The sequence below is a fragment of the Ranitomeya imitator genome, chromosome 3 (assembly GCF_032444005.1).
Source record: "Ranitomeya imitator isolate aRanImi1 chromosome 3, aRanImi1.pri, whole genome shotgun sequence".
Lineage (NCBI taxonomy): Eukaryota > Metazoa > Chordata > Amphibia > Anura > Dendrobatidae > Ranitomeya > Ranitomeya imitator.
In genome coordinates this window covers 273377797-273391488 of record NC_091284.1, presented here as the reverse complement: position 1 = coordinate 273391488, position 13692 = coordinate 273377797, and the positions used below count along the sequence as shown (strand labels likewise).

At 45.9% G+C, this 13692-nt stretch overlaps 1 protein-coding gene across 1 annotated transcript in view; it reads right to left on the bottom strand.

The window, feature by feature from the left end:
- Positions 1-2485: 2485 nt before the first annotated feature.
- Positions 2486-13692, bottom strand: part of CSRP1 (cysteine and glycine rich protein 1) — a 182043-nt gene continuing 170836 nt past the window's right edge. Inside the window, exon 6 of the mRNA XM_069756471.1 lies at positions 2486-3168. Coding sequence (XP_069612572.1) covers positions 3092-3168 — 77 coding nt within the window. The 3' untranslated portion in view covers positions 2486-3091. The remainder of the gene's footprint in view (positions 3169-13692) is intronic.

The following is a 13692-nucleotide window of genomic DNA, read 5'->3' as shown; positions in this document are numbered from 1 at the left end:
TCCTCACAGGGAGGGTGATGCCATACTTGGAAGCTTAGGAAGGATCCCTTTAGCAGGTAACAAGTACATGCAACACTGTTCTGACTCCAGGCCAGAAGGGGGAGCTCGAGACCCGATTCAGGGGAACTTCCTTATATATTCTGGCTGGAGGAGGAATTAGTTGGTTAGTCTGTGAGACGAGATTGTGAGAGGAGAGAGAAGGGAGAGGAAGCAGACAGAGAGTCAGAGAGGAAAGCTTGGGCCGTGCAGACCCGTGGATCTACAGCTGGAAGGAGAGAGAAACAGCATTCTGTAGGAGACTGAAAGGGGAAGAGAAGCACTGGAGAAGTAAAGAGCTGCAGGGAAGCTGCGACTGAGCTTAAGGCCGGGATCACACATACGCGAGATATGGCCGAGTCTTGCAGGTGAAAACCCAGCTCTAGCGCCTGCACTCCGGAGCGGAGCGTGCAGCCGCACAGCAATACATGGAGCTGCATGTTCTCCACTCCGGAGTGCCAGCACCAGAGCTTGGTTTTCACCTGCGAGACTCGGCCGTATCTTGCGGATGTGTGATCCCGGCCTAATCCACGCTGAAGCGCAGAATTCCGGTAGCCGTAAGACCGAGATTGTGGGGGTCTCTATGCCCCACGGCAGAAACCAGCAGACAGGAGATAGCAGGTCGTCTGCCCACCATTATCACCCGAAGGCACACTAGCACATGGAGCCCGGAGTCATCCTGAGAGACCCCTGTAAAAAGGCTTGCGCTGCTTGCCATGCGGGTAGTGTCCTACCAACAAGGGGGGCAGAGAGAAAGTGAGGACCTTGTGTGAGGCCTAAGGCAGCAAGGGACTACAACACAGCGCAGAGAGGAAGACTTCAAACCATCCCCCCCCCCCTCCCTGGCTAGGGGGATTCCGGAGTCGCTTCCTAGCCGGCCGGACCACACCAGCACCTGTGATCTGTACCCTGGACTGTGGCTGCCTTACAACAGTAAAAATGTAAAGAGACTGCAACCTCGTGTCCGCTAGTTCTTTCTGGCACTACACCATCTTTATCTACTACACCGGGAGCCCTCAGGACCCAGCTTCACCTGTGGGGAGCCATACCATCCCTACTGCCATAAAATCACCCCAGTGGACCCCTTTAAGCAGCGTTGGTCATCCCTGATCAAATACCAAACAAACGTTATTCTTTATTCAATAATCCCTTTAATTTGGATGCCCAGGGCCACGGAGCAGGTCGCTGACACCGTGACCACCCCTTTAACAATCCCTGGACCCAGTACTGAGTATCTCCTAGGCCCTGGCGAGCGCTCCATAAGAATGTAGCCATTTGTAGCATTCCGCCTTGCTTTGCCACCTACCTTTAGGATCCATAATGTATTTCATTGATCTCTCCTCAAAAAATATGTTGCGTCTTCAGTACCATCACTGCTACCACCATCTTCTGTCATTGTGGATGGAGACTTAAAATTTCAGATAGCAAAAATCATGGATTCTCTTTTAGTTCAACGGTCGCTTCAGTATCTGGTACATTGGAGGGGATACGGTCCTGAGGAGAGGATGTGGGTACCAGCATTTGACGTTTATGCAACCAGACTGATCCAGTCCTTTCACGTTGCACACCCCAATAAATACGGTCCTGAGGTTCTGGGAGTCCCTTCTAGAAGGGGGGTACAGTCACAGGATTGCCACAACAGGGAGGAGCCAGAAGACCGCAGCATCTGATTGTTCTTACTCCTGCACTGAAAAGAAGCACTACACCTTTTTAAATTGTGCTAATTTCTTTAGGCCGTATAGGGGTTAATCGGCCATGTTGGGTGCTCGGGGAGTCTGATCTCTCAGCTGAGCACGGTTAGCCACTCCTATCCCCAACTTAATCTGGATCCTGACTGACACACATCGTCAGAGATAGCTTATGCTGCATGGCTAGGAGGATAGTTCTTTGGTGGCTGTATGAGAAGGAATTTGGTGGATTTATCTGTGATTGTTGCCTGGGCTTGTAATAGTGATATTTCCTTTACCTTCTCCTACTTAGGTTTTTTCCCACCCTCCACTCCCTGGTGGATTCTTCTGTAATATGTGAGTGAATAATTGTATGCCTGGTATTTTCAGTTGCCCTTGTTCATGTTACCTTGTTCTTCTGGTTGGTGTACTGCGGTGCGCAGCTGCTCTTCTCTTCCTTGGGTGGGTGAAGGGAACAGGCGGAGGTCAGATACAGGAGATAAGGCAAGGTAAGTGGCCCCGGCATCTTCACCTTCAGAAGTAACTAGGGGAATAGGCTTAGCTAGGATGCCCCCTATTGTTAGGGACAGGGAAGGAGCCCCTGGTCCCGTGTCACCCGACAACCGAGTCGTGACATATGGTTTGTGGATGTACTGGTAATATGTAGGTGAAGAATTTGGGGCCTCACTTATTTTCTGCCTGGGGCCCCACTTTGTCTAAAATAGGCCCGATTTTAATTGGTTGCTGCATAGCCACAATTAAATTTAAAACACTAACCACACTTTAATTTTATTATGCCTTTATTGTATTTAGAAACAATATTTTAAGAGTGCTGAAAGGAACATGTGAGCAAAAAGATAGTAATCCAAACTGTGCAACTTACTTGTTAAAATGATTCTTCACCTAAATGTATTTCTAAAAAAATTCTATGTATCACTAGTCAATATAAAAATATTTTCTCTTTATTTTTCCTTTTAGTGCTATATAATAGGCTGTAGTATTCACTTTTCCTTTTGATATAGCAGCCATACTTTTGACATGATTTATATTGCTTATATAGAGGCTCCTGTAGAGTTGGTACTGTACGCACAAGCATGACGGTACAGCTTAACTGTCAAGCCATGTAATCATCCCATCTCAGCCCACCGTAGTTACCATCTTTTTAGTATTCAATTTACGTGAAGACCCTCTGTTAATGTTTTTAAGTCTAGACATGCTACAGTATGTGCATTGAGTGTTTACAACCAAGTAAAATCAACTCACTATAGGTATTAGGTGAAAGCAGTAAAATATATCTGCTCAGTTACGGCATAGAAGCAATAGCATTAATAAGTTCATTGCATAATTCTCATAATAATGATGATGAAATACAAATAGAAATGGAATGTTCATCCTGTGTGAGCCAGAGCTCCAGCACCTTGACCAAATCCAAAGCCTTTTGGACCAAAATTCTTGGCGTAACATCCTAAAAAGGAAAAATATGCAATTAATGGGTTTTTCCCAAGAAAACATGTTGTTAGGTGATAACTAGGGGGTCCAACACCTAAAACCCCCAGTGATCATCTTTGATCTATGCTCTAATCAATGTCTATAGGACTGTCGGAAATAGCAGAGCTCTGTACTAAGCAGTCCCATAAACAATGAATAGAGCGGACACTGAGCATTCATATTTCTTCTCCATTCAGGAAAAGGACAAGGTTTTAGCAGACTGGACTCCTAACAAACCGAAAATTAGCCAAAAAAAACCACCAAATTTTTTGTTGTTGCCTGTAAAACTTTTCATCCTCATTTAGACTTCTGTTTTTCTCTTGAATGTGATAAAAAATGGACAGATTTTCATCAGTGTTTGTCCATGCATCAGTTTTTATCATCATTGTTCATTCAATGTTTATTGTATGCAAAAGCAAACTAAGGCTACGTTCACACATTGCTCTTTTGCTGCATTTTTTGTTGATTTTTAATGCAAATTGTATCTGCGTTTTGCAGTACCAGCTAAAGCTACGAAATTTCAGAAGTCTGCACACACATTGGTCTCTTTTCTTGACTGAATGTGAAAACTGCTGCTGAAAATCTGCGGTCTGCAATCAGATGATATCTCATTCTCGTGCATTCACCCAATGCAAAAGAAGGAGAAATTTTGTTCTCCATCTGTTCCTCACAATGTGCTCTGCTTCTTTCATCTGAGAGAACGGACCACACTATGTTGATCAGAGTGCTTTGCAGAAACTTGGTCCGCAAAAAACAGATATCTGAAAATGTCCATAGACTATAATACATATGTGTTCTATTTGAATGAGGCGAAGTTCAAATGAGTGCATGAAAAATCATTTGTCTTTCAACCAAAATATTTAATTTATATTGTCACCCATATGTTGATGGTACAGTTTTTTTAAATTTTACTGCAAGAAGCATTTACATTGTCTTGGTAACCAGGGGTTAAAATTAGCCAAAGTAAATCTGTGTTGAGATCGGAATTGTTTAAAGAAAAAAATCATACATTAGTTACATAATTAGTGACCGAGCCAATTTTAACCTTAATGACCAGGCCAAATTTTTACAATTCTGACCAGTGTCACATTATGTGGTAATAACTCTGGAATGCTTCAACGTATCCCAGTGAGTCTGAGACTGTTATTTCATGACACATTGTACTTTCTTGACACATTTTACTTTGTTAATGGTAAAATTAGGGTTATATGTTTTGCATTTATTTCTGAAGATATTGGAATTTTGGCTAAAATTTTAAAAAATTCTCAATTTTCAAAACTTTCAATTTTTATATATTTAAGTCTGAGAATGCTGTGCAACATAAATAATAAATAACATTTCCCATATATCTCCTTTACATCTGCATACATTTTTAAACGTCATTTTATTTTGTTAGGATGCTACAATGGTTAAAAGTTTAGCAGCAATTTCTCATATTTTCAAGACATTTACATTTTACTGCTTCTTTGTAGATCTTTGCAGATTTAAGTGGACTTTGCGGTACCTATGTATTGGAAAGACCCCAAAAGTGATACCATTTTAAAAATCACAGCCCCTAAAATACTTCAAAACTGCTGTCAGGAAATTGTTTAACCCTTCAGGTTTTACACAGGAATTAATGCAAAGTTGAATGAAAAAAATATATTTATTGGAATTTTTCCTCTAAGGGTGGTTTCACACTTGCGTTTTTGTCTGCAGCGTTTTTCTGCAAAAAAAAGCATGCGTTTTTTTTCCCTATACTTAACATTGAAAACGCATGCGTTTTTTTGTGTACGCGTTTGGTCGCGTTTTCAATCGCATGCGGTTTTTTTACTGCATGCGTTCATTTTCCAAAATGCAACTTGTAGTATTTTTGAGAGGCGTTTTTTGGACCCAAAAAAACGCATGCGTTTTCATGCGTTTTTTTTTGGACCAAAAATGCATTGGCGTCAATGGGGACGCATGCGTTTTTTTGTACATGTGTTTGCATGCGTTTTTTTGACGCATGCTTTTTTTTAACAAAGGTTGAATAGACTGTAGATAAGGTTGTCTAGACACTCATAAGCCTCCCCCATAGCAGCAGGGTTATAAAAGGAAGGTTGGGGGAAGTTTTTGGTCACTTCTCATCAGACTCCAAAGAAGACAAGACACTGCTCGGACGCATTGGTGGACAAGACCCAGAGCAATGTGAGTATATCCTAGCCAATGCATTTTTTTTTAATTTTTTGGATCTACATGTCCTAATTCCTTTTTTTTTTTATTTCAACATGCATCAGAATGTCTTCTGCGGAGTCTTCATCTGATGAGGAGTTTGAGCCACGTCAGTCAGAAGTGGATCATGTCAGTGAGGTTAGTTTTTTGTCCTTCAGCTTGGTAAGTATTGACTGTCACATCGACACAATTTGATTTTTTTTTTTTTATAGAGCACTTCAACTGAGGGACAGACGGAGCAGCGGAGTCAAGGTCCGGTGGGAAGACGTCAGCGGGTATGTATACAAGGCAGACTGTCCTCATTGTAATATTCTTGAATCTTCCTTTCTGTACCCTTGATTTTCTTTTAATTTTTCTTGTATGATCCTTTTCTGAAAGTTGACTTTCATATTCCTGCCCTTTCTCATCTTCTTTTTTTTTTCTTTTTTCCCAATGTGATTGAGCAAACTTATATGATTTTCTTTTACTTTTAGGTTTCACAACGGGACGACGACCGGATCGATAATGACCTCCTGATCACCCTGGTCCAGGAGCGAGTCCCGTTGTGGGACGGCCGGGATCCACAGCACGCAGTCAATAGTACGCTACGTCGGTTGTGGAGTGAGGTGGCCCAAGCGTTGTGGGATGGCTGGGAGAATGCCCCACCACGGGTCCGTAATGCATTTGGTAAGTATTGCACTGCAGTGTGAAGCAGCAGAAACCTTGGCCGGGCTCTCTTGACTGTGTGTGATGAAAGAAACTTTTTGGAGTTTCTGTCATCACACACAGTCAAGAGAGCACAGCCCAAAGTACTTTTTCTGACCATTATATGTTTTTGTTATTTCACAGTGGACAAAATAAGAACACGTTGGCGTTCCATGAAGGACCGCTTCAACAAGGACCTGCGTGCAGAGAAGAGTGCAGCTAGTGGTTCCGGAGCAAGGCACCGGCTCTACAAATATCACCGTGTGCTGGCCTTTTTAAGACCGGTCCTTCTCATGAGAATGTAAGTATTTCTTACATGCTTCCGGTTGTATTGCATTGACATAATCTGTGATTTTAAATTCCACAGGATGTACCGTCTTGTAATATTTTGGTATTAATTTTCTGTGCTCTTTTTTCACAGCACACACTGCACGACTGTCGCAACAGGTTCTGGAGCAGTCCTTCAGCCGGCAGCCACGGACCCGTCCCAGCCATCCAGCAGCGCAGCAGCAGGTGGGTCTTCCACACTCACTGGAGACCAGGGGGCTGGCCCATCAGGTCTTCCCCTTTCGCAGTCCTCTTTCACTGCACCCATATTTGCGGGCTCATCCCAGCAGCGACAGAGGGCTTCGGATAGGTCCCTCATGCCCGAGTTTTTGCACTTGAGCTCGGTTTTACACGAAGCAATCAAGGCTTTAGGTGACAGAATGGATGTGTCCCATAATCTCTTGGATTGCCGCATCCAGGATGTCGCCAAAAGCATTGATCAAGTTAAAGCCGACCTCCAGAAGCCAGCTCATCATTTTTTTAATCAAATTCAACAGGGCATGTCGGAACACCTTAGCCCTGATCTCCAGCTGAGTGTGATGCAGGCCTGCAATGTTGCTTTTGTGCAGGCTATGCAGCAGAGTCAGAGTTGTAATGTGGCGGCATATCCAACTGTGCCGTCACTGTCATGATTAACCAACATTCCTACCTCTGCTGCATACCACTGCACGGCCACCTCTATTCCCTCCACAGGTGTACTCCACTACAGCGCCAACACGATGACGAGTGCTGTTGGACATCCCACCGCCACCACCGTGACAACCGCTGCTCCGGCTTGGACCTCCTCCGCTGACACCACGATGATGCAGGACCCTGGCGTGGCTTATCGGCCCGGCCCCCTCCCGATGCAGCAGGAGCCAGGCATGGCATATCGGACCGGCCCCCCCCCCCCCGATGCAGCAGGACCGAGGCATTGCTTTCCGGGCAGGACACCACCCGATGCAGCAGGACCCAGGCCAGGCGTATAGGACGGCCCCCACCCCCATGCAGCAGGACCCAGGCATGGCGTATCGCACTGCCCCCCCCGCGATGCAGCAGGACCAAGCCATGGCTTTCCGGGTAGGACCCACCCCGATGCCGCAGGACCCTGCCAGGGCTTTATGTTCCCCCCCACCAGCAATGCAGCAGGACCCTGGGAGGGGTTTCGGTCACCCCCCTCAACGATGCACCAGGACCCTGGTATGGGCTTATGTTCCCCCCCAATGATGCACCAGGACCCTGGGAGGGTTTTATGTTCCCCCCCCCCCAAACAATGCACCAGGACCCTGGGAGGGTTTTATGTTCCCCCCCCCCCCCAACGAGGCACCAGGACCCTGGCAGGGCTTTATCTTTCCCCCCCACTGCGATGCAGTTGGACTCTGACATTGCCGAGCGCTCCACAATGGAGACGGACTGTGTTATTGTGGAGCCGGATCCTGACGTGTCTCCCGCCAACACTCAACAGCCAATTACCCAAAGAAGACATCCCCCTCCAAAAAAACCCAAAAGAAAACCCCCAAAACACACAAAAAACAAAAAACTCTGAGTATTCCTCCCCCATCACCTACCGATGTGTCTGTATTGTCTGTTGTGTCTCACCCTTCCAGTGTGTCTCAAGCCCCTCATGTGTTAAGCCCCATCCCCGAACTGCCAGACCCTTCCAGTTTTATTGCCCCTTCTCCTGCCACCTCTGCCTCCTCCACGGTGAGCCAGGCTTCAGTTCTCAACACCCCCCGGTTACGTCACTCAACCCCAAGCCGTCGCGGTACAACCCGGCGCGGTACCAAAAAATAAATTTGGTTGTTAAAACTCAATAAAAAAAAAAGTTTATTTGCAACAATTATGTTTGGTTTATTGTGTCTTTCACCGCTCTCAATACACACCAATAAACTTCGCCACACACTTATTCTTTTGGCCAAAACATATCTCCAGTAGTATAAAATACAAGACTACATCTATATGTGTTTCTTCAGTATACAGATATGAGTTGGCCAAAAAAATATTAGTTATTTCCATACTCTTATTATTGTACCTAGTGTAGTGTCACTGTACAAAGAGAAAATGGTGGAAATCAAGTTCAGTACTCAACTGAACCGGTCAGATGTCAAAATAGACACCTGACCTATTTAGTTGATTACTGACTTGTATATTCACCATATTCTATATAGCACATTATGTGACAATGGTTGTCAAACTGATGGGACAATGGTTGTCACACGCTACATATCTATGCTCACCTGGACAGGTGTAAGAAATTGTGAATTAATGAGCATGTATATGTTTATCATGAATTCATTATTTCTTACACTTGACTTGATGGGTATAGATAGCGTGACAGTCTTGACGCAATGATGTCAAGAAGATTACCAATAAATCAACATTTTTTTCCATTATTATAAGTATGCGGCCTGTGTTTTATATCATTATTTGTAAACCAAAATAGGGAGTGCAACAAGAGGTCAATTATGAAAAAAAAAAAATTACCTCATCATCTATCACCCACTCCTGGTTTTGGATTACAAAATATGTTATACATATCTACTGCCCATCTTTGGTCAACCTTTGTTTATAGAGGAAAAAGATAGGAGACATGGTCAACACAACCAACACTTAAGTTTATTAATTTGTAAAATTTGTATCTGTATTTAATAATTTGTAAAGATAAACATACAACAGGACATTTACACAACATTGTCCTGCCATGACACCCGTCCAATATCGGACACAAAATAGGCCGCAAATTGGTCCCGCATAAGACCAACGGCTGCAGTTGACCGCATCGGGTGATGCTGAAAATCAGGCAATGGGTGTGAAACTGGTTCATCAAGTTCAATGTGGGGTCGCTCCTTAGCCATTATATAATTGTGTAGAACCACACAGGCTTTGACCACCTCGTCCACTGTTTCAACGTTTAGATTGATGGCTGTTGCAAGAATGCGCCATTTAGCAACCAGAATGCCAAAGGCGCACTCTACGGTTCTTCTGGCCCTGGTCAGTCTGTAGTTGAATATTCTTCTAGTGTGGTCCAAGTCCCTACTAGAATATGGCTTAAGGAGATTTTCACACATCTGGAAGGCCTCATCCCCAACCATAACAAATGGCAGCGGTGGGCCTTGAGTGTTGGGGAGAGGCTGTGGAGGGGGAAAATTAAAATTGTTGCCATACACACGACGACCCATATCCGAGCTCTTAAAAGTCTGGGAATCATTGCCACGGCCAAAAGCTCCAATGTCCACGGCGATGAAGCGACACTCCGCATCCGCTATTGCCATGAGAACTACCGAAAAATATTTTTTGTAGTTAAAAAAACTCAGATCCGGTTCTGGCAGGTTTTATAATGCGGATGTGCTTTCCATCCACCGCCCCTATACAGTTGGGGAAATCACACACGTTGAAAAATTATTCAGAAATTTCCCGCCACATGTCCACGGTGGGTACTGGTATAAACTCCTCACGGAGTACATTCCATAACGCACGACAAGTGTCCACAACAATTCCGGACAGGGTTGAGATTCCAAGGCGGTATTGGAAGTGGAGGGAAGATAAACTCTCTCCTGTGGCAAGAAATCTAGAAGAAAAAGAAACAAAAAAAAACATTTAAAAATCGGCTCTTTTAATGGTGTGTTTAAAAAACAAAAAAGAAAAAAACAACATAAAAAACATGTCATAACCAAAAATTTGACGGTCATTGGTTTAGTTTGGGAACGTACCGTAATGTCACTAACAGACGTTCCTTAGGTGGAATCGCTCTACGGAGCCGTGTGTCCTGTCGCCGTATGGATCCTTCGACACGAGACAGTAAATCCCGGAAAGAATTTTGAGACATTCTCGTGTAATCCTGGAATTTCTCCGGGTTGCCATTCAGCTCCGCATAGAGCGTGTGATATGCTCCACGGCTCTCACGCACTTCAATGATGGGGTGCCTCCAAAAACGCCGACGCTGTCTCCTTCTCCATCTTTGGCGGTTTCGGTCTTGCTCCCAAGCAAAAACACAGGCAAGGAAAATCTTGAAGCTGAACTCCAGTTTGAAATAAAAGTTCTCCATTGAAAGATCCATCTTGACACCGGAAACAGTAGCAAGCTCTGAACATTTCTGTACCCCTAGGGTCTATATATTGAGAGACAATCATATACGCCCTCTGTATTCCCATTGGTTGTGTCTGGTAACCTTTTTTTTGCATTTTTTTTTTTTTTTTTTTGGAAACTGCTCAAAAAAACGCAAACGCATGCAAAAACGCATGTAAGGCTACGTTCACACTAGCGTTGTGCGCCGCTGCGTCGGCGACGCAACGCACAACGCACGCAAAAACGCGGCAAAACGCACGCAAAAACGCTGCGTTTTGCGACGCATGCGTCGTTTTTTGCCGAAAATCGGACGCAAGAAAAATGCAAGTTGTTGCGTTTTCTTGGTCCGAAGCTTGCGGCAAAAAAGACGCATGCGTCGCACAACGCAACAAACAAAAACGCATGCGTCCCCCATGCTAAACATAGGGGCGCATGACGCGTGCGTCGCCGCTGCGTCGCCCGATGCTAACCCGACGCACACTAGCATAACGCTAGTGTGAACGTTACCTTTACGCGTGTAAACGCTGCGTTTTTTTGACGCACGCGTTTAACGCGTGCGTCAAAAAAACGCAGCGTTTACACACGTTTACATGCGTTTTTGCACCATGCTTTTTTTTAAAAAAACGCATGAGTTCAAAAACGCAAGTGTGAAACCAGCCTAAAATGTTGCTTTTGTCCCAAATTCTTTCACTTTTACAAGAAATAGCATGACAAAAATGGACCATTCAATTTGTTACCCACTTTCTTCTGTGATCGCTGATACCCCATATGTGGTCAGAAACCTTTAGACAAATGGCAGGGCTCAGAAGGAAAGGAGCACCATTTGAATTTTGGTAATCAAATTTGGGTGAAATAGATTGTGGGCACCATGTTGCATTTGCAGGACCCCTAAGGTGCCTAAACAGCAGAAATCCCCCACAACTGACCATATTTTGAAAACTACACCCCCGAAGGAATTTTTTCCATGGGTATAGTGAACATTTTGGACTCCACAGGTACTACATAGAGTTTGTTAACCCCTTCCCGACCTTTGACGCCATGTAGGCGTCATGAAAGTCGGTGCCAATCCGACCCATGACGCCTATGCGGCGTCATGGAAAGATCGCGTCCCTGCAGACCGGGTGAAAGGGTTAACTCCCATTTCACCCGATCTGCAGGGACAGGGGGAGTGGTAGTTTAGCCCAGGGGGGGTGGCTTCACCCCCTCGTGGCTACGATCGCTCTGATTGGCTGTTGAAAGTGAAACTGCCAATCAGAGCGATTTGTAATATTTCACCCATTATAATGGGTGAAATATTACAATCCAGCCATGGCCGATGCTGCAATATCATCGGCCATGGCTGGAAATACTAGTGTGCCCCCACCCCACCCCTCCGATCGCCCCCCCCACCCCCCCGATCTGGCCGGTACACTGCTCCGGCTCCCCTCCGTCCAGTGCTCCGCTCCCCCCCGTGCTCGTGTCCGCTCCCCCCGTGCTCCAATCACCCCCCCGTGCTCCAATCACCCCCCCTGCACTCCGATCCACCCCCCCGTGCTCCGTTCCACCCCCCCCGTGCTCCGTTCCACCCCCCCCGTGCTCCGTTCCAGCCCCCCCGTGCTCCGTTCCACGCCCCCGCGCTCCGTTCCACCCCTCCCGCGCTCCGATTCCCCCCCCCGTGCTCCGATCCCCCCCCCCGTGGTCCCCCCCCACCCTATCATACTTACCGATCCAGCCGTGGTCCCGTCCGTCTTCTCCCGGGCGCCGCCATCTTCCAAAATGGCGGGCGCATGCGCAGTGCGCCCGCCGAATCTGCCGGCCGGCAGATTCGTTCCAAAGTGCATTTTGATCACTGAGATATAATCTATCTCAGTGATCAAAATAAAAAAAATAATAAATGACCCCCCCCCTTTGTCACCCCCATAGGTAGGGACAATAAAAAAATAAAGAAATTTTTTTTTTTCCACTAATGTTAGAATAGGGTTAGGGTTAGGGGTAGGGTTAGGGTTAGGGGTAGGGTTAGGGTTAGGGTTAGGGGTAGGGTTAGGGGTAGGGTTAGGGTTAGGGTTAGGGGTAGGGTTAGGGTTAGGGTTAGGGGTAGGGTTAGGGGTAGGGTTAGGGATAGGGTTAGGGTTAGGGGTAGGGTTAGGGCTAGGGTTAGGGCTAGGGTTAGGGTTAGGGTTAGGGTTAGGAATGTGCACACGTATTCTGGTCCTCTGCGGATTTTTCCGCTGCGGATTTGATAAATCCGCAGTGCTAAACCGCTGCGGATTTATGGCGGATTTACCGCGTTTTTTTCTGCGCATTTCACTGCGGTTTTACAATTGCGATTTTCTATTGGAGCAGTTGTAAAACCGCTGCGGAATCCGCACAAAGAAGTGACATGCTGCGGAATGTAAACCGCTGCGTTTCTGTGCAGTTTTTCCGCAGCATGTGTACAGCGATTTTTGTTTCCCATAGGTTTACATTGAACTGTACACTCATGGGAAACTGCTGCGGATCCGCAGCGTTTTCCGCAGCGTGTGCACATACCTTTAGAATTAGGCTATGTGCACACGGTGCTGATTTGGCTGCGGATTCGCAGCAGTGTTCCATCAGGTTTACAGTACCATGTAAACATATGAAAAACCAAATCCGCTGTGCCCATGGTGCGGAAAATACAGCGCTGAAACGCTGCGTTGTATTTTCCGCAGCATGTCAATTCTTTGTGCGGATTCCGCAGCGTTTTACACCTGTTCCTCAATAGGAATCCGCAGGTGAAATCCGCACAAAAAACACTGGAAATCCGCGGAAAATCCGCAGGTAAAACACAGTGCCTTTTACCCGCAGATTTTTCAAAAATGGTGCGGAAATATCTCACACGAATCCGCAACGTGGGCACATAGCCTTAGGGTTAGGGTTGGAATTAGGGTTGTGGTTAGGGTTAGGGGTGTGTTGGGGTTAGTGTTGTGGTTAGGGGTGTGTTGGGGTTAGGGTTGTGATTAGGATTATGGCTACAGTTGGGATTAGGGTTAGGGGTGTGTTGGGGTTAGTGTTGGAGTTAGAATTGAGGGGTTACCACTGTTTAGGCACATCAGGGGTCTCCAAACGCAACATGGCGCCACCATTGATTCCAGCCAATCTCGTATTCAAAAAGTCAAATGGTGCTCCCTCACTTCCGAGCCCTGACGTGTGCCCAAACAGTGGTTTACCCCCACATATGGGGTACCAGCATACTCAGGACAAACTGCGCAACAATTACTGGGGTCCAATTTCTCCTGTTACCCTTGTGAATCTAAAA